General features: G+C 41.9%; 1 protein-coding gene across 3 annotated transcripts in view; it reads left to right on the forward strand.

The window, feature by feature from the left end:
- LOC124142701 (neuronal acetylcholine receptor subunit alpha-10-like) overlaps positions 1-21,464 on the forward strand; it is a 233,111-nt gene that overhangs the window by 74,565 nt on the left and 137,082 nt on the right. The window contains exons 3-4 of one of the 3 annotated variants that reach the window (XM_046511290.2): positions 11,209-11,508; positions 19,357-19,766. In XM_046511290.2, the coding sequence (XP_046367246.1) occupies positions 19,667-19,766 (100 nt within the window). In that variant the 5' untranslated portion in view covers positions 11,209-11,508; positions 19,357-19,666. The remainder of the gene's footprint in view (positions 1-11,208; positions 11,509-19,356; positions 19,767-21,464) is intronic. The other 2 variants (XM_048400757.1, XM_048400758.1) reach the window with 2 other exon arrangements.

Raw genomic sequence — 21,464 nt, forward strand, 5'->3', positions numbered from 1 at the left:
TGAATGTGTTGTGTGCGACTACACCTACGACGATGTAATCTGTTTACTGAGGGTTGTCCCCTGCTGCGCATACCTACGGCTGGCCCAAACTGTTACAGCATCATCGCCCAAGCCAGTTCTAATACATTGTTAATGGCGGCATCCTCTCCGTCGCCTCCACCAACAAAGGAATGCAATTACAATTTAATTTGGGGAGAAAATATCCTGACACTTGGCAGACATCAGTGCATTATGTAACAAACGGCTAATGTCACATTTACACTGTAAAGTGTTTCAAGGAAAATAAAACACATGCCTTTTCACGAAAATAGGAATTACAATTTCTGCTGTTTCAGGAAGTGTTGTTATGTGGTGTTGGGTAAAGTGAGACAATTTAGTGTGACGCTTTCTACATAAACTGTAAGGCGCAAATCACCCACAGTTTGACAGTTTTCTGAATATTTTTCCGAAGTTATTCTAAAGTTTGAATTCGATTGTAAATGCTAGCTCATGCAATTTCACCAGTATAGTGCCCAGTGAATACGTCAATACATGACTCAACCAAAGCCATGGCGGTCTTAAGATCCTTGCATTCATCCATCTGTAAGAAACATACTGGTGGGAGCTGGTGCTGATGGTGGTGCTGGTGCTGGTGCTGGTGCTGGTGCTGGTGCTGGGCCAGTATATCGCAGGTTCTGCACAAGTATATCATTGGCTGCACACTGGTATGTCATCAGTTCATCATTAGCACATCACTTGCCACACTATAGTATGCCATCAGTTCATCATTAGCACATCACTAGCCACACACTAGTATGCCATCAGTTCATCATGAGCACATAACTTGCCACACTATAGTATGCCATCAGTTGAAAATTACCATATTATTAGCCACACACTAGTATGCCATCAGTTCATCATTAGCATATCACTGGCCACACACTAGTATGCCATCAGTTCATCATTAGCACATCACTTGCCACACTATAGTATGTCATCAGTTGAACATTACCATATTATTAGCCACACACTAGTATGCCATCAGTTCATCATTAGCATATCACTGGCCACACACTAGTATGCAATCAGTTCATCGTGAGCATATCACGAACCACACACTAGTATGCCATCAGTTCAACATTACCATATTACTAGCCACACACCAGTATGCAATCAGTTCATAATAACCAGCAACTCGAACATCCGACAGAAAATTATATATTTCGTCTTTTCAAAGCAAAGAATACAATTTGTGCAAACATTCTTAAAAGTTCGACTATTGCTAAAGGAAACCATTATCAGCTTGTCATCGATTGGTTGGATCACTATGATAGTAGTTATGAATAATACTAGCCTGTTTTCCAGTATAGGATGGACAGAACAGGCGGAAATGAAATTTATCCTTGATGGATGACACAAAACAGAAAAGATACAGGCTTTCACGCCTTGATATTTGATAGTGCCAGTTTCCATGTGAAGGTCATAACAGCAGCAGCCAAATCTGACAATATCCATTTTAAATATGTCTACATCAATACCCCTAACATAAGTATTATAGTGGAACGTAGCCTTGATGAAGCAGTACCGCTTTGAAGATCACCTTTAGAGACTTGTTTTCCATGCCTATTCAGTTTTGCTTAAACAGCTGCAAGAATACATCAACATTTCCAACACACTTTTGCATCCAAACCTTACAACTGCAATATCTTAACATTCAAGACCCATCATATTCTGCTCTTGTAACTTGGAATATTCTTATTTAATTAAATGTTTTAACAGAACATATTTTGACAGTGTCTCTGGCTATTATAGCAGGTGTATGTCTGTTCAAACCTAAGATACGTTTGAAAATATTTCATGAATATATTCAACATTTCAGAAGTTTTCGAACCATAAGTTCACTTCACTTCAACATCAAAAATTTAAAAAAATACATCTGTAAAGAGTGATGAGAATTACACAACGTTCACGGGATTTACTCAAAACCTCAAAGTTTTCCGTGCCAAATATCAGATTCTGATGAAGATAATGAGACACCCAATATTATACATATTCCAAGTATTCTACCTTTTAAAGCGCCATTTTACAGTTTGAAGATCAAACCATTTCTATATACAGAATCAAACATACCCTTTATATCGGTAAAGGCAACTACTCAGCTGTGTTTTATTACTTTTAAGTAAAGCTAACTTTAACAACATTATCCGAAGTATGAAGTCCTATTCCGGCAACACATAACTTCCCACAGAAGACAATGCCGGGAGTGTACTACCAATAACCATGTCAAATGCCACTTCCAGAAGAGTAGTAGGCCTATATTTAGGGAGTCCTTGGGACTACTTTTCTTGAAATTAGCATGACAGATCATGCTATTTGTCCCCTGTTCTGGGTATTTGCCACATAGTAACATTGCATTAAACAACTGTAATAACACGGCAAATGGGTGGAGCATTCTTAAAAGCACCCTCAACATTTATTCCAGAATAGCCTGGGACTTTGCCTAACTTCTCATCATCAAGTGCGAGGCATAGATCCCTCGTTGTAATTTTTTTTGTCAAATTCCTTTTCAACATACACGATATTTTCAACAAGATCTTTGGAAATAGAGTTTATAAAATTATCAGCATATTGATAGAAATCCTTCAAGTCGTTGATTCTCAGCTTTTTTAAAATGATGTTTCAAAATAAATGCCATTCTCAAGTATGCTAAACAACAGTATATCATCATCCATACATAGGGATATATCACTAACCCATCAGCCCCAAACTAGTATAGCAACACAGTGTAACACTAATGAGTGCGTGAGTATGGTTTTACGCCGCTTTCAGCAATGTTCCAGGACTATTCACAGCGGGGGACACCAGAAATGGACTCCACACATTGTACCCATGTGGGGAATCGAACCCGGGTGCTCGACGTGACAAGCGAACGCTTTCACCCCAAGGCTACCCCACCGTCCCCGTAGCACTGATAACCTTCAGCATTTCACACTGTTATACAACTCTAGACACCACCTGTGAATATCACCAGCCGTACCTGCAAGCACTAATTGCAGTTTTATGTAAGGAATAATTCACTCAGTTAAAGCTTGTTGACTTAACTCCCTCTATGCGTGAGAAGAAATGGCATACGGTTAAATGCTACAGCTGATTACCACTTTCCCAACAGCTTGAAGCACTTGCAGCTGTAATCGGAAGCTGTGAATGTTTTGTACACAGGTGCTCGCTGTGTCAGGTATTACATTCAGTGCGTTAGATCCCAAGTTAGGCAGAGTTCAAGGGTGACTCCAGGGTCTTTATCCATGAGCGGCTCCAGTACTTACAGTCAGAATATAGCGCAAATAGATATCATACTCAAACAAAAATGTATTCAATACTGCATTTATGTACTTATGAGTGAGTGAGTATGGTTTTACGCCGCTTTTAGCAATATTCCAGCAATATCACGGCGGGGGACACCAAAAAATCGGCTTCACACATTGTACCCATGTCGGGAACCGAACCCGGGTCTTCGGCGTGACGAGCGAACGCTTTAACCACTAGGCTACCCGACCGCCCCTATGTACTTATGAACACACATGTTGCATGTCAACAACAACCGTATTCACGTTTCATGATAGGATAGGATTCACGATACGCATGTTGCCCGTACTGATGGCTTTCACCAAAGTGGTAAACATCGGGGACCTCCATCACTTCGGGCTTTCCTCCCACAATAAGCTGACAGGCTGTGATGTTACTGGAAGTTGTAAAGTGGCGTTAAAACCCACCTAACTCACTCACTCACTATATTGCTAGATACCGCGTATGCAGAATTTTCTTTTAAGAAACCTATTATCTTAGTGCAGACAAACTTGTAATAATGAAAGATGACGTATTTAGAGCATGAAAGACAACAACTATTTATCATGTAGAAGATACGTTACCAAGACCTGCGAACTATTTGTCACAAGACACGCTACCTATTGTCCGTCAGACATGCTAGCTATTTGTTATAAGACAAGCTAGCCATTTGTCATGTATCCCCGCCTCCAATGGAGCGACGTTTGTGGCTAACCGAGACTTGCTCATCACATTCCAGATTGCAATCGTTTATTCCACACGTCTTCAGTCAACATTACATGTGTAATTCTGGCAGCTGATTGTGGTGGGACTTAGGGAGAAATTCTAATGTTGATGATCACCAAAACAGGGAATAAAAAAGCCGCCTGTCACGACCGAGATTCTCTGTATGCAACCAGTAATTGCGAATTTTTATATGCAGTCAGTAATTGAGATGTTGCTCATAAATGTCACTATTAGCTGCTTTATTCTTGAGCTGTCATATATTGATTTTTGTTTGAAGCGCCGTTCTCATGGGTCAGTGGTGGTGCTACGTCCATATCAATACCTGCTTCCCTAGACTATTATCTCCCGTACCTGCCTTTCCCTTGAATACTCCGATGGCAGTATGTACATTGTCTAGAACACATATATTGTCTCCCATACCGCCATGACTGTGTCTAGAACATCAATATTATCCCCTGTACCCGCCTTTCCCTACAACACATACAATATCTCCCGTGACGCCATCACTGTGCCCAGAACATCAATATTATCCCCTATACCTGCCTTTCCCTACAACACATACAATATCTCCCGTGCCGCCATCACTGTGCCCAGAACATCTATATTATCCCCTATACCTGCCTTTCCCTACAACATATACAATATCTCCCGTGCCGCCATCACTGTGCCCAGAACATCAATATTATCCCCTATACCCGCCTTTCCCTACAACACATACAATATCTCCCGTGCCGCCATCACTGTGCCCAGAACATCTATATTATCCCCTGTACCCGCCTTTCCCTAGAACACCTATATCATCTCCTGTGCCTGTGTTTCCCTAGAATACTCCGATGGCAGTATTTACCTTGTCTAGAACCCCTATATTATTTCCTGTGCCTGCCTTCACTGTGTCTAGAACATCTATATTATCTCCTGTATCGTTTTGTCCTCAGAACACCTATATTATCTCCTGTAACTGCCTTTCATTTGGACATTATTCCTTGTGTCCGCCTTTTACAAGTACATTATCTCCTGTACCCGCCTTTCCCTGGAACACTATGTTATCTCCTGTACCTGCGTTTCCCATGAACATTATCTCCTGTATTTGCCTTTCCCTGGAACACCTATATTATCTCCCGTGTCTGCACCACTAAGTCTAGAACATCTATATTATCCCCTATACCTGCTTTTCCCAAGAACACCTATATTATCCCCCGTGTCTGCACCACTTAGTCTAGAACATCTATATTATCCCCCATACCTGCCTTTCCCAAGAACACCTATATTATATCCCGTGTCTGCACTACTTAGTCTAGAACATCTATATTATCCCCTATACCTGCTTTTCCCAAGAACACCTATATTATCTCCCGTGTCTGCACCACTTAGTCTAGAACATCTATATTATCCCCTATACCTGCTTTTCCCTGGAACACCTATATTATCTCCCGTGTCTGCACCACTTAGTCTAGAACATCTATATTATCCCCAAAACCTGTCCTACAACACCTATAGTATCGCCCTTGCCTGCACCACTTAGTGTAGAACACCTATACTATCCCTTGTACCTGCCTTTCCCTGGAAGACCTATATTTTACCCAAAGGCTGTATATACAGTGTCTAGAACACCTTCGTTATCTCCGAAGGCTGTATTTACTGTGCCCAGAACATCTATATTATCTCCCGTGCCTGCATCACTGTGTCCAGTACATTTATATTATCACCCGTGCCTACGTTACCTTGGAACACCTATCTTATCTATTAAAACTGTGTCTTTTCTTGTTACTAGACTTCATACAATATCTCCTGTACGTGGCTTCCATGTTACTCGGATAACCTGTACTCGTCGTTCCTGTTGCTAAAACATTGATATAATGTTGTACCTGCCTTCCCTATAATTACAAGGCATGCAGTATCACCTACACTAACTACCTTTCCATGTAACTAACAGAGTGTCTCCTACAATACCTGGATGGTCCTGTAACCTTTCCATATACGGTGCCTCCTCAATAACCTGCTTCTTCCCCACAAGACCCATGAAGGTCCGGGGTAGAATAGGTCTTCAGCAACCCATGCTTTCCGTCAGATTGGATTATGCTTGACGTAAGAGGCGACTAACGGGATCGGGTGGTCAGGCTCGCTGACTTGGTTGATGCATGTCATCGTATCCAAATTGCGTGGATCGATGCTCATGTTTTTAATCACTGGATTGTCTGGTCCAGACTCGATTATTTACAGACCCCCGTCATATAGCTGGAATATTGCTGAGCGCGGCGTTAAACATTAAACTAACAAACATAAACGCATGAAGGACTAATTTTAACAAACAAATCTTCCACACAACGTATGTATACAATAACTGTAACGTATTACTTGACCTCCCTGTGTTCTCTGCCTGGCTGTACTCTGTTTTATCATCACCAAGATGTACTCCGCCACCTTCCCAGTGCATCCTCGCACGGGGCTATTTAAGGAGACACAGAATATTTTGAAAGGTGGATACAAAAGGAAATCCAGGGATAGAAATGTCAAAAGACTCTAAAAAGAATTGATCGATGTAAGCCAGACATTTGATATTCATAGTCAAATGGCAGGGTATCGCTTGATAACGAAGTGGATGTCGTCCATATTGACAAAGGAGGTATACATGCTGATGTCATTTGTCACCTTTGGCATCACCATCAGTGGAGAAAATGACCATCTACAGTATGTATGTATGTATGTATGTATGTATGTATGTATGTATGTATGTATGTATGTATGTATGTATGTATGTATGTATGTATGTATGTATGTATGTATGTCTGTGTGTGTGTGTGTGTGCGTGCGTGCGTGCGTGTGCGTGTGCATGTGCATGCGTGCATGTGTATATATATGCGGTGATGTGCGTGTGTCTGTGTGTGGTATGAATTGTGTGTATGTATGTATATGTATGTGTTTATGTATAATTATGCATGTGTGTGTTTGCCTGCGTGTATGTACGTATATATATATATATGTGTCAGTGTGTGTCAGTGTGTGTCTTTTGTTGTTTTGATGTGTGTCATGAAATCTGCAGATACGTGATCGTTGACTGTATTTGTCGCTGTTACTGTCAGCGCAATCGTGTTTAAAATGTGTAACCTATTCATTTGTTTATCATGCTCATATCATTCTGTAGGTTCATGTCCAAAACTGTGCTGTTTGCTTAGGGGACTGTACATTATACAACATCCTCGCATTGCAGGCACGTGTTAACAGACACCTTGAAAATAAGTGAGTTGGGGAAGACGTCGCTGTTTAACCTATTGTAAATTAAAAAAATACAGACAAAAATATATAGTCATACAATCTTTGAGTCCATTGTTCGATTTCGTCTGTATCATAAGCATGTGTTTATGAACCAGTAGAAGGTAGATCGTACCAGATGTTCGCGTAAAGGTGAGCGTATCCTGCATCCATCACACATGCAAAGCCAAGTCAATTATTCACCTGTATAGACACGGGAACATACATAGAGATATGTAATCATAATATGTATTGACATCAGACAACATTTTTTTCACTGATACGTCACATTTGGCAAAGTCTTTCACGTGTCTACGAAAAAATGTTATGAAAGCTTTCTATAAGTCCTTGAATGCTGTTGTCCTGATCAAACAACTTTAAAGCTAGAGTCGTATAACGTTCTTTGAAATTTTCGTCGAATTCAGCATGCTCGATTGTACGTCAAAAGTTGTGAAATTCGGACACTAAAGGCTGGAGCTGCAGGAATATTGCTCGATATAAAAAGAAAGTTGACTATTGGAACGTTGAAGTCATCCCTCTTTCGCCTTACAGTCTTGTGGAAGGGAATTGGTCATTTGACGATTATTGAACGATATTAGATCATCTATGTATCTGAAGGTCTTGGTTTGAGTTTACCAATCCGAGCAGAAATCCTGACTCGTACGCAAGAAAAAACAGATCAACAAGGAGGGGACACAATTGGTGCGCACGGGTTTGTCCACTTCTTTCCTGTGCCCAATCCCAAGTTTAACATAGATGTTATCTATGAGGAAGTCCTGCACATTGATTCCCCGGTACACTTCAGATTATCCTGAACTTTTGATGATAGATGTAACTATAACTATGTTAAGTTTAAAGACAAATTCCACATGGATCGAGGAATTGAATAAATTTAAATTTGGTATATGAGACAGTGGTGTACAAAGTACAGAATTGAAGTTGGCTCTTTTCTGAGATTGCAAAATGTCAAGCAAATCCTAGGAAGTTTTCTTAGAATCTACATGGTATTAATTCCACTTGAGTCATATCATTTCTGTGAATATGAAGAAGGTCATTTTAAGGATTATAGTTTGTCTGAGACAGGGCTTTGGTTGTGCATTTGTTTGTCCCAGCAATGTATATCTCTTTGTATGGATTGTTTATAGAACTTTGAACTCCAGTCCAAACGAAGAATGGCATGCTTTCTGTTTTTTGAGTCAAAGCAAAAGTATTGATGCATGGTTTGGGCAGATTACTTCCTCAGTTAACATACTGTCATGGTATGTGTCGTTATTTGATAGGTCACTTATACCAAGTTCTTTCATCAAGCATGTATTGTAGTTATGTTTACATGTAAGGGTTATGTTATTTGAGGCCTTATCTGTGGCAACAAATACAAAATGTAGAGCAGTCAGACTTTGGATGACAGCTGGCTTGGACAGAATGGGTTCATTCCAATTCTGTTTTCTCGTTTCAAGCTCGTGCATTCTACAACTGACAACGTCACGCACTGACTTAACACACCCTGACAAACTCTCAACACATTCAACTCTATAGCCCGTTGTTTGGCATACGCTTCCACAGCATCCATAATGATGTTTAGTTGTGATCCCAACTAGTTGCAAACTTCACGACAGTTTGGGCCTTTTTTTAATAACCGACGAAGAAAAGTCATCTGTGATTATATGACCAACAGGTTGGTAGAAGTAGGATGAGTCATGGCAGTTACAGGTTATGGATTTTACATCATGAGCTGCCAAGTCCAGGTTCGGCGATACGTTCTTATAATTGAACAACTTGGTAGAGATGGTGTTGGTACAGGAAAATGAAATCGTTGGTGTTTTCTGTGCTCCACACCATGGAAAAGGCAAGCAAATATATATAAGAAGATGTCCTCAAAACTGACGCGTATTGCATAATATAATCTCAAAATATAATAGTTACATAAATACTTTGGTGGTTTCACCTCTAACTATCTGAATAAAAGCGTTTATTGTCTTTATTTGGCAGTGTGTGCATCTCAAACTGGATCACAATACGTTTTAAATTACTTGTTATCCTCTCGGTTCGTGCTGGTGATGAACTTCACACGCTTCTATATGTAGTCATTCGCTGTCACGTGACTGCCGACCCTTGCTTGTATTGCAACTGCGTGATCCAAACTCAGTGATGATGTTAATCAAAATGAATATTTCTTGGAAAGAGCACTTTGACATATTTGCCATTACAGTAAGTGATATTCCTTATCGCCGTAATGTCATACATATTGTTAGAACCATATGGGTGAGTGAGTGAGTTGGGTTTAACGCAGCTTTTAACAGTATTCCAGTTATATCACGGCGTGTCAGCTTAATGTGGGAGGAAAGCCCGAAGTGATGCAGGTCTCAGACGTTTACCATTTCGGTGAAACCCACGAGCACGGGTATGGTGCTGACAAACCTAGAAACATAATTGGGGAGAACCAGGATTCGAACCTACAATCATAGGTTTCTGGCGTGCCCAAGGGACGCAACTCTGTACAGCAAATTGCGGCGCCTTAGACTGGGCCACCCGTGCCCCCTAGAACCATATGAAACTTTATGGCCAGGAATATAAAAATATAAACACGTTACCGTGCCATGTCTTGTATCGATACTTTACCTTGTCTTATCTTGTATCAATACTTTATCTTGTCTTGTATCGATAATTTATCTTGTTTTGTCTTATCTTGTATCAATACTTTACCTTGTGTTGTATCGATACTTTACCTTGTCTGATCTTTTATCAATACTTTATCTTTTCTTGTATCGTAATTTACCTTGACTTACTCGATGATTTACTTTGTCTTATCTAGTATCGATCCTTTATCTGATCTTGTATAGATAATTTACGTGTTTTATCTTGTATCGATAATTTACCATGCCTTGTATCGTGCCTTTACCACGTCTTTTCCTGCAGGTATCACGAGCACATTGTCGTTACCATAAATACCATCTCTTACAGTAGATGTCATCCTCATCATTTCTATATATATTGTATACTCCCTCCAATGATACCCGCTTGGCCCTACTAGTGAATGTGATCTCTGACAGGCACGACTGCTGGTCCTCCACATAACAACAAACATATTCCTACACCATCTGCTTACAATATTTCTGTCAGTTATACATGACCAATCATTCCTTTAACTGCCCAGGATCTTTCACCGCGGCAATACATGCATCGTAATTATTCCCATTCCACTCTAAGGTGGAACTATATAATTTTCCTTTGAAATGCCATTTCTTGGGGTACAATTTTCTCATGTATTTCAGCTTGACCTGTGTTCACGTAGTTTCAACTCACCGATCCTTTCCATTTCCTCTGAGATCTGTACCTAGCAATTGCAGCATCACGCCCGCTATCTCCCCGTACTTAAACTAAGGCAATCTACCCTCCATGGCTTCACACTAACGACCATGTGCAATATCACGTCGCGGGCTCTTTTCCCATGCTCAAACTTTTTTTTTCTCCCCCATCCCACTTCCTCCCATCGTTAACGAATAGTTGCAGCATCACGTACGTTCCTCTGACTCCCCCTCGCAGTTCCCCCACCCCCTCTACCCCTGAACCGTCCTGCCCTTTTGTGTCCCAACGTGTGTCAAAAGCATTGCTTCGGGGGATGGAGGTTCTCCCGGCTGGAGCTGAAGCATCAGCTTTGGTGAACAGAAAACACCCTGAGTTTATACGACGTGGCCACAAGCTTTCAGTCAGGATGTGTAATTAACAGAGAGTAAATTAGAATCTTCACCAGAAAGCCCCTATCCTATCACGTTAGTTCAATATCAGCCAAGACATCAGCCTCTTGGTGTATCAATATCCCTGTTGTGAAGGATTGTGTAGATACAGAGAGCTTAGACTGCTCCCACTGGAGACCTATAACACATACTTGCAAATTGTATTGTTATTTCACAGGGGACCCGGGGTGGCGTGCGAGGCCTATTGCCAAAGTGAACCTCGTGAAGGGATAGTCCAAATTGACCGCAGGTTCGTCGTATTGGAGACTGGCGCCACAACGCTCAGGTGATCAATACAACCCAACACGATGACCACAGGCTACCGCTTGGGCAGGATCACCATCAAATGACCACACCATGTGATAATCAAATAGCTCGTTCCCTACTTGTCTGAGCAGGCTTGCAAGGCCCGGGTACTGTCCACGAGTTTACCTCTCTACCCTGCAGAATTCTCTCCTTGTTCACTCCAGCCAGACAGGTTAGTACTCCGTTTCTGTACACGTCAGAAAGATCCAGCATCAATATTGGATTATCATCTGTATACTGGCCTATCGGGTTAGTAACATGGGGTAAGAGGCTTAACACGGCTGCTTCAGATACGTCTCAATCCTACTTCCACTCGACGTCTACTGCGATCCTTTCAAGTTTGAGCCTCTCCACCAACCCTCACCCTAGTCCATGGTGTACTTGATAGTAGCATCTCAGTGATCACTTACACCTAATAACGGGATCTACTGTCAATACAGTATCGATCCTCTCTGTAGCAGGTAGGGATAGTGGTCGAGGAGGCTTGATGTACGTCCTCCCAAAGAAACATAGTAAAAGGTATGTGATGAATGATTGACGGAGTATACCCTCGTAGTCTTTGACGGACATTGGATGTGAGTACACAATAATCTTTGGCTGGCATTGACTGTGAGTACACAATAATCTTTGGCTGGTATGGACTGTGAGTTCACCAGAGTCTTTGACGGACATTGAATGTTAGTACACAAGATTCTTTGACGGACATTTGATGTAAGTACCCCAGTCTTTGACGGACATTGGATGTGAATACTCGTGAGTCTCTGACGGACATTGGATTGAGTACGCAAGTATCGCTGGCTGGCATTGACTGGGTACACAAGAATCTTTGGCTGGCATTGACTGTGAGTACACAAGAATCTTTGACGGTCATTGACTGTAAGTACACCAGAGTCTTTGACGTACATTGGTTGTTAGTACATAAGAGTCTTTGACGGACATTGGATTGAGTACACAAGAATACGCTGGCTGGCATTGACTGTGAGTACACAAGAATCTTTGTCAGGCATTGGATTGAGTAGACAATAATCTTTGACGGACATTGAATGTGAGTACACAAGAGTCTTTGTCAGGCATTGGATTGAGTATACAAGAATATTTGACGGACATTGAATGTTAGTACACAAGAGTCTTTGACGAGCATTTGATGTGAATACTCCTGAGTCTTTAAGAACATTGCATGTGAGTACACAAGAGTCTTTGACGGGCATTTGATGTGAATACTCCTGAGTCTTTAAGAACATTGCATGTGAGTACACAAGAGTCTTTGACGGGCATTTGATGTGAATACTCCTGAGTCTTTAAGAACATTGCATGTGAGTACACAAGAGTCTTTGACGGGCATTTGATGTGAATACTCCTGAGTCTTTAAGAACATTGCATGTGAGTACACAAGAGTCTTTGACGGGCATTTGATGTGAATACTCCTGAGTCTTTAAGAACATTGCATGTGAGTACACCAGAGTCTTTAAGAACATTGCATGTGAGTACACAACATGCTTTGACGGACAGTGGATGTATGGACTCTAGAGTGACTGGCGGACACATGCTTTGATCGACGGACGATTGGTTTGAAGTTTGGAAAGAGGGTTACAGACACAAGCTCTATGTCTGCAAACGTACGTAGGTGCACCCATCATGATATCAACTTGTTCCTTCAAACGTAACCCCGCCGTTAGTTCAATTGCACATCTCGCCCATTGGTCGGCTTGTAACTGATCGATTGTCGTTCTCAAAATAACATTAAACATTTCCGTTTATAACCAAAGTCTTCCCTTTACACCCAGTGCAACGCGAAGCAGTGGAACTCTGCTATCTATTTGGTGGGGCTGTATGACGATGTATGAATGTAATGCTAATATGAGGGCATGTCACGTCTAAAGACCCTCCTCCTTGGTAGGGCTGTATACAAGTTTTTTAACATTATACCACAGACAGGCATATATTTTGGGGTTTTCCGAATTTTAAAGAAATCTTGCCACACACAATCACGTAATTAAAAATTAAAACTTAATTCTTATAGAAACCAGTAGTTTCCCAACACCACATTGCCCCACGTCCAGGCCTGTATCCCAATGATACAAATATCCCTATGTACACTCTTACTGGAATTACCATTGTCCCCGATCGGGTGCCGGAGTGCCAACTGAAAGGCTAATATATGAAAGGAAATGTAAATTATGTCCAAAATTGAGGATATTTCATTTTTAGGTGATGAAAGTCACTATATTTATAAATGTAAATATTTCAGTTAAGAGAGATAATTGTACATTCCAAAAGTAGACCAAACATGTCAAAACTTAAAGTACTTTTTAGATGTACCAAACTATCTGTTATGAAACAATCTCATTATGGACAATGTTAAATCTTCCGGCTAATCTTGTATCCGCCACATTGTACATATTGTCACATTCAGATACATCTCACATTGTACATATTGTCACATTCACCTACATCTCACATTGTACATATTGTCACATTCACATACATCTCACATTGTACATATTGTCACATTCACATACATCTCATATTGTACATATTGTCACATTCACCTACATCTCACTTTGTACATATTGTCACATTCACATACATCCCACATTGAACATATTGCCACATTCACATACATCTCACATTGTACATATTGTCACATTCAGATACATCTCACATTGTACATATTGTCACATTCTCATACATTTCACATTGTACATATTGTCACATTCACATACATCTCACATTGTACATATTGTCACATTCACATACATCTCATATTTTACATATTGTCACATTCACATACATCTCACTTTGTACATATTGTAACATTCACAGGCATCCCACATTGTACATATTGTCACATTCACATACATCTCACATTGTACATATTGTCACATTCACATACATCTCACATTGTACATATTGTCACATTCACATACATCTCACATTGTACATATTGTCACATTCACATACATCTCACATTGTACATATTGTCACATTCACATACATCTCACATTGTACATATTGTCACATTCACATACATCTTACATTATACATATTGTCACATTCACATATATCTCACATTGTACATATTGTCACATTCACAGGCATCCCATATTGTACATATTGTCACATTCACATACATCTCACATTGTACATATTGTCACATTCACATACATCTCACATTGTACATATTGTCACATTCACATACATCTCACATTGTACATATTGTCACATTCACATACACCTCACATTGTACATATTGTCACATTCACACACATCTCACATTGTACATATTGTCACATTCACATACATCTCACATGGTACATATTGTCACATTCACATACATCTCACATTGTACATATTGTCACATTCTCATACATATCACTTTGTACATATTGTCACATTCACATACATCTCACATTGTACATATTGTCACATTCACATACATCTCACATTGTACATATTGTCACATTCACATACATCTCACATTGTACATTGTCACTTGTTCGTTACAAGCCGAAAATAGCAACCAGAGAATATTAAACGTTTTGTTCTGTTCTGTTCTACTCTGTTATGTTCTATTAGTTTGATTATATTTATAGTTTTACAATTGTGTTAATGTGTATAACCAATACTTATCAATACTGATCAATACTTGATAATAACCCTCAGAATGAGTATTATTCAACTAGCTTTTAAGGTCCAGTGTCGTGAACGTTTTACGCTTGTGTAGCGTTAGCTGTCGTCGCATTGTGTAGTCACCTTGTTCCTACTCTGTGTGTGTGTGTGTGTGTGTGTGTGTGTGGTGTGTGAGTGACTGTGTGTGTGTGTGTGGTGTGTGAGTGACTGTGTGTGTGTGTGTGTGTGTGTGTGTGTGTGTGTGTGCGTGTCTGTGTCTGTGTGTGTCTGTGTGTGTGTGTCTGTGTGTATCTGTGTGTGTGTCTGTGTGTGTCTGTGTGTGTGTGTGTGTGTGTGTGTGTGTGTGTGTGTGTGTGTGTGTGTGTGTGTGTGTGTGTGTGTGTGTGTGTGTGTGTGTGTGTGTGTGTGTGTGTGTGTGTGTGTGTGTGTGTGTGTGTGTGTGTGTGTGTGTGTGTGTGTGTGTGTGTGTGTGTGTGTGTGTGTGCCTGACGTTTGGAATATCATCAATCGATGAGGTGACCTGCACACCGTTAGTATTCCAGTATAACCGGCGCAACGGGCCGTCAATTAAACGACCATTGTGAACGTTTTATTGATAAGTTATTGCGGTTCAAATCTCATAGAATAGTCACAATTAACACAAACCGACAGTAATTGTAAGTGTTTAGGGGGAAGTCAGTTTTATATTGTCAGTAGCGTCCGTCACTGCTACATTGACGACGTGTTAGTGTCCTGTTGTAAATGCACCCCGCAGATATTAGCGGTGAAATATTAGTGTCAAATGTTCAATGAATGCTGTCAGTTGATTGTGTTGGAATGTAAGCGTCATATTGTCCGCAGCATCTGGCAATTCCATAATGACCTATTATTTGTGTCTTATTGTGTCATAATGTTATAGTGTCAGTCAATGGTACATTGCCAGTAAGGGACTAGTGCCATTGTGTTATAGTGTCATAGTGTCATAGTGTCAGACCATCTTAATGCGATTGTGTTAAAGCGTCTTGATGTCAGTCCGCCTTATTGTGTCATGGTGTTATAGTGTCATCGTGTCAGTCCGTCTTATTGTGTCATTGTGTTGTACTGTCTAAGTGAATAATTGTATTACAGTGTCACAACGAAGTGTCATTGTGCTTTGGAGTTTTATAGTGCCACAGTGTTGTAATGCCAGTATCATTGTGTCATTGTGTCATAGTTCCTGTCAATCCCGTTTTACCATAGTGTCATAGTATCAACGTGTCATTGTGTCAGTCCGTGTAATTGCGGTCGGGCGTCAGTCATTGGCATGATAACATGTCATAAGAGTGAGTGAGTGAGTTGGGTTTTACGCCGCTTTTAACAGTATTCCAGTTATATCACGGCTTGTCAGCTTAATGTGGGAGGAAAGCCCGAAGTGATGCAGGTCTCAGACGTTTACCACTTCGGTGAAACCCACAAGCACGGGTATGGTGCTGACAAACCTAGAAACATAATCGGGGCGAACCGGGATTCGAACCCATAATCATAGGTTTCCGGCGTGCCCAAGGGACGCAACTCTGCACAGCGAATCGCGAGCCTTAGACGACTGGGCCACCCGTGCCCCCACCTGTTATAAGACTCGGAATGCGTCATGTCATTTTGTGAGGATGTTTTGTTAAACCAAACGTCACATTGATATTTAGAGATACCAGCATGTAATGAAGTGACTCCGGGTGCGTAAAGAGATCGTAGAGAGTACCGGCAGTAATGTAGATGTTTACTAAGCATCCCTACCCAGCATCACCACCACCTTCCACGCGCTGCATATCTACATAGTGATTGTATTCTATATACAATCTTCTCACATTCCTGGTTTTGAATTGTGTTCAAAGACGAAATAGCCTCTTGCAAGTTGTTGCGTGGTGAAGGCAACAGATTATATTGAAGAACAAAAAGGACAATTAATTCTTGCATTAATGTTTGCATCCATCTTGTTCCTATATCATCCATGATTCAAGGCCCGTATTGATTATCTTAGTAGATGTGAGACCATCTATCAGAACCAAACGAAGCTGTTTACAATATTTTGTCAGGCACTGTGAGATCTAGACGACCCAAGCAGTGGTTGACTGTTCCTATACAAGCCGTGAAACATTGCCTTCTCGCCGTTTATTCGCCTCAATGCAAGATTGAGCCCCCCTCATGGAGAAGAGACGCTTCTCATTTGCAGATCGATAGGACTAATTTCGTATCGTGAATGGATTTCTTAGGTTAAGAGTGTCATAATTTTCAATTTACGACATAACTAGATTAGTATTGTGGACTTTTTAAAATCGCATTAGCTCGGCTCGAGATTCATAGCGGCTATCTGGAGCGGCCGGCCGACGTGTTGTCGGGGCTCGCTGGAGGAACGGAACATATTAAGTAATGCAGGGGTGCACCAGCAACACCAGCAACATCAGCAACATCAGCAACATGGCCATTGACGTAAGATGAGCAGCACGTCCGTAGAGTAACTACTCAATCAACATCAGCAATAGCAACACCCCAACACACGGGACACCAGCATATATACCAGCAACACGCCTATACCCCAGCTACACCAGCAACATCAACAAAAATTCCCATCCACGTTTACAATAGCAACATCATCAACACGCCAAGCAGGGCATTTGTTCACTCGCCAACCCTACCGTAAAGATACGATGCTAAACCTTTGACCTCTAGAGCCATCTGATTGCGCGTACATTTGTTCATTAGGACACTGTGCTTGTCACAAATCTTTTTCTTGGTCTGTGAATGTCAGTGAATAGGCCATTATCAGATCTTAATTGGTCATTTCTCCTCACGGATTATAGTGCATTGTTGTTGATAAATGCATGTATGGCTGTTGCAAGCAGGTCGATCATTTGTACTATTCATAGACTCCACCTAAAGCACCATCATAAGTCAGCACAATAAACGATTTCATCGTCAACATAAAAAAGCATAGAAACCACCCGACACCACAGGCAGACACAACAGAAGAACCCATAGACACTACAATCAGGCATTACCACATACACTATAACACAACCATGAGACACCACTATAAAAAAACACCATCACCAAAATGGGCACCATATAAACGATCATACACAATAGACACCACCATGGACACCATACTTGCCGCCATAACACAACCAATAGACACCAGCATGGACACCTAACACGCGGCATTCACACAACCAATAGACACCAGTATGGACTGCAAACACGCCGCCTTCACACAACCATAAGACACCAGCATGGACACCATACACGTCGCCTTCACACAACCATAAGACACCAGCATGGACACCAAACACGTCGCCTTCACACAACCATAAGACACCAGCCTGGACGCCAAACACGCCGCCTTTACACAACCAATAAACACCAGCATGGACACCAAACACACCGCCTTCACACAACCATAAGACACCAGCATGGACACCAAACACGCCGCCTTCACACAACCAATAAACACCAGCATGGACACCAAACGCGCCGCCTTAACACAACCAATAGACACCAGCATGGACACCAAACACACCGCCTTTACACAACCACTAGACACCAGCATGGACACCAAACACACCGCCTGTACACAACCATAAGACACCAGCATGGACACCAAACACACCGCCTTTACACAACCATGTGTGTGTGTGTGTGTGTGTGTGTGTGTGTGTGTGTGTGTGTGTGTGTGTGTGTGTGTGTGTGTGTGTGTGTGTGTGTGTGTGTGTGTGTGTGTGTGTGTGTGTGTGTGTGTGTGTGTGTGTTACGGCGTGGTTGTGCATCATGTTGGCGGAGTCGATGGTTGTACAGTGTTAATTTGCAGTGCACTCTCTTTTGTAAGACGGTTTCATCACCGTATAGTATTGTGAATGGTAGATTGGACGCTGACCATGTGACGATCTCTATGTCCCACGTTGTGGTCGATGTAGACGTTGTGGACGTTGTGTATGAAATAGATGAACAACTTATTACTATGTGTGAGTGATGTGTGGGTGTGTTCCCGCCACATCACTCAATAAATAAAGCTAGGAGCGGACGCAACCTATCTGGCTGTCGCACCGCCCCAAGTCCGCCACACCGAACTCCCTCCCTGTTCGCCACTGTTGTGAACACTCGCTGATGACAGCACGTCCAAGCTGTGGTATTTTCAAATGTCATAGTGTAATTGAGGAGTATTTCAAAATTCCACCGAACGTAAAACAGAACATCAAAGCATTGTCCATATAGCTCCGTCTATGTAAAAAGTGGTAGTACCATTCATTATTCAGGCCATTCCTCCAAGGCAATATCTCGCCACACCAAATCCAGCTTATTGGTGGAAGCCAATTTCTTGTAAGCTAGGAGGGCAGTGCCGGCGTGGTAGAACTGCAATCACTTTCCCTACTCCTTATTTCAGCAGAGGCATCACGGAGGCTGTCTGCAGACTGGTCCGCCAATGAGATCGTACTGGGGCTGAGCGTGTTGTGAAGAGCCGGCCCCCTGTCCCGACCCCCTCCCTCCTCTGTGCTGGCGCCCCCCAAGCCAGCCCCGCCAGGCAGCGCCTCAACAGTCGCCCCCAGACCAAGGAGACTAGGGATTGCGCTCATTGCAACGCCAGTACACTCCAACATAGGACTGAATAGAGCGAAATCTACAATCAAAGATGAATATTTGATAGCGTTCTATCTTGTGTGAGACTGATCGGAGCTGGATGAAGAGCTCCCACCATGCAGCGACGACAGGAGCAGCGGCAACAACCCTACGTCTGCGGCAGGATGCGCTACTTCTACATCTTCCTCATCATGTACTCCATCACTTCCCATGCAGGTAAGGCAAGTTTGTCTGTCACGTGGTGTTCCACTCACCTACACATCCGGGCAGTTGCAACATCCAAACCATGTAAACATTGAGCGTGTACCTGGTATATATACGCCCAGTCGGACCACTAGATACAGATGGACACCCCTTATCTCACTCAGCATCCTGTCATCTCTTCAATTTAAATTAACCTACCCAACCAACATCCCCCACCACCCCTAACGTACCCACCATCCCAACCTACCAACGACACTCCAAACCTTTCAAGCGCACTCGCGAACAATATTTGTATAAGCACATATATGTTCTTAATATGTTGTCATTGTGTAACTCGCATATTTTATTACACATTTCCCGTCTTCCTATTTATGACTCAACGTTATGAATCATACATTTGTGACTTATGTTTGTTTATCAAACATTTAAACTGATATATAGACCCGCTATAAGATATGAAGGATGACATCACTCTTCAGCCATCTTCCGTTCACGCTAACACATCTACATTTGTTGAAGATCCACGCTCTATTCATGTTTGCCTGCGCTGGGGTAAATGGACACCTTACCGATTGTGTGAAGGTGGAGGAGAAGCTACATTTGGCCTTTCCTATGGAACTGTGTTGGTTAAATGTCAGCACATTGCTGGCAGACTAACGCATTGTTGCTGTCATTCTGGACTGACAAGCAGAACACTTTCGTGACCCTGTAGGTTGGTAGAAAGCCCAGCGTACAGCTTTAATTTGGCCTGCCATTACCTGATGGCGCACATTACGAGGAGAATGCCTGTCTGTCAAGCTGAGCACTACTGGAAGCTACCAATGTCCCGTTTGCATCAAACCAATCTCAATTCTTTGTTGTTTGTGAAAGTGCAATCTTTATATTATGTCAGTGCTGACATGAGCATTAAATCTGTGGTATCTACCCCTCCCACGTACGCCGCCAAAACATACTCTACACCCCACACAAATCTACCTCGACACCGTCAAAACATATACTTCACACCCAACACAACTCTACCTCGACACCGTCAAAACATATACTTTACACCCCACACAACTCTACCTCGACACCGTCAAGACATATACTCTACACCCCACACAACTCTGCCTCGACACCGTCAAAACATATACTCTACACCCCACACAACTCTGCCTCGATACCGTCACAACATACTCTACACCCCACACAACTCTACCTCGACACCGTCACAACATACTTTACACCCCACACAACTCTGCCTCGACACCGTCACAACATACTCTACACCCAACACAACTCTGCCTCGACACCGTCACAACATACTCTACACCCAACACAACTCTGCCTCGACACCGTCACAACATACTTTACACCCAACACAACTCTGCCTCGACACCGTCACAACATACTTTACACCCCACACAACTCTGCCTCGACACCGTCACAACATACTCTACACCCCACATAAGTGCCGACACCGTTACGACATTACCTACACCCCGACGTCCACTGATACATCTGGTAGATATCCACTGATACAACTGTACATATCTACTGATACAACTGGTACATATCTACTTATACAGCTGATACACATCTACTTATACAACTGATACATATCTACTGATACAACTGTACATATCTACTGATACAACTGGTACATATCTACTTATACAGCTGATACACATCTACTTATACAACTGATACATATCTACTGATACAACTCGT

Source organism: Haliotis rufescens, unplaced genomic scaffold (genome assembly GCF_023055435.1).
Source record: "Haliotis rufescens isolate VD_foot unplaced genomic scaffold, xgHalRufe1.0.p SCAF_20, whole genome shotgun sequence".
Taxonomy (NCBI): domain Eukaryota; kingdom Metazoa; phylum Mollusca; class Gastropoda; order Lepetellida; family Haliotidae; genus Haliotis; species Haliotis rufescens.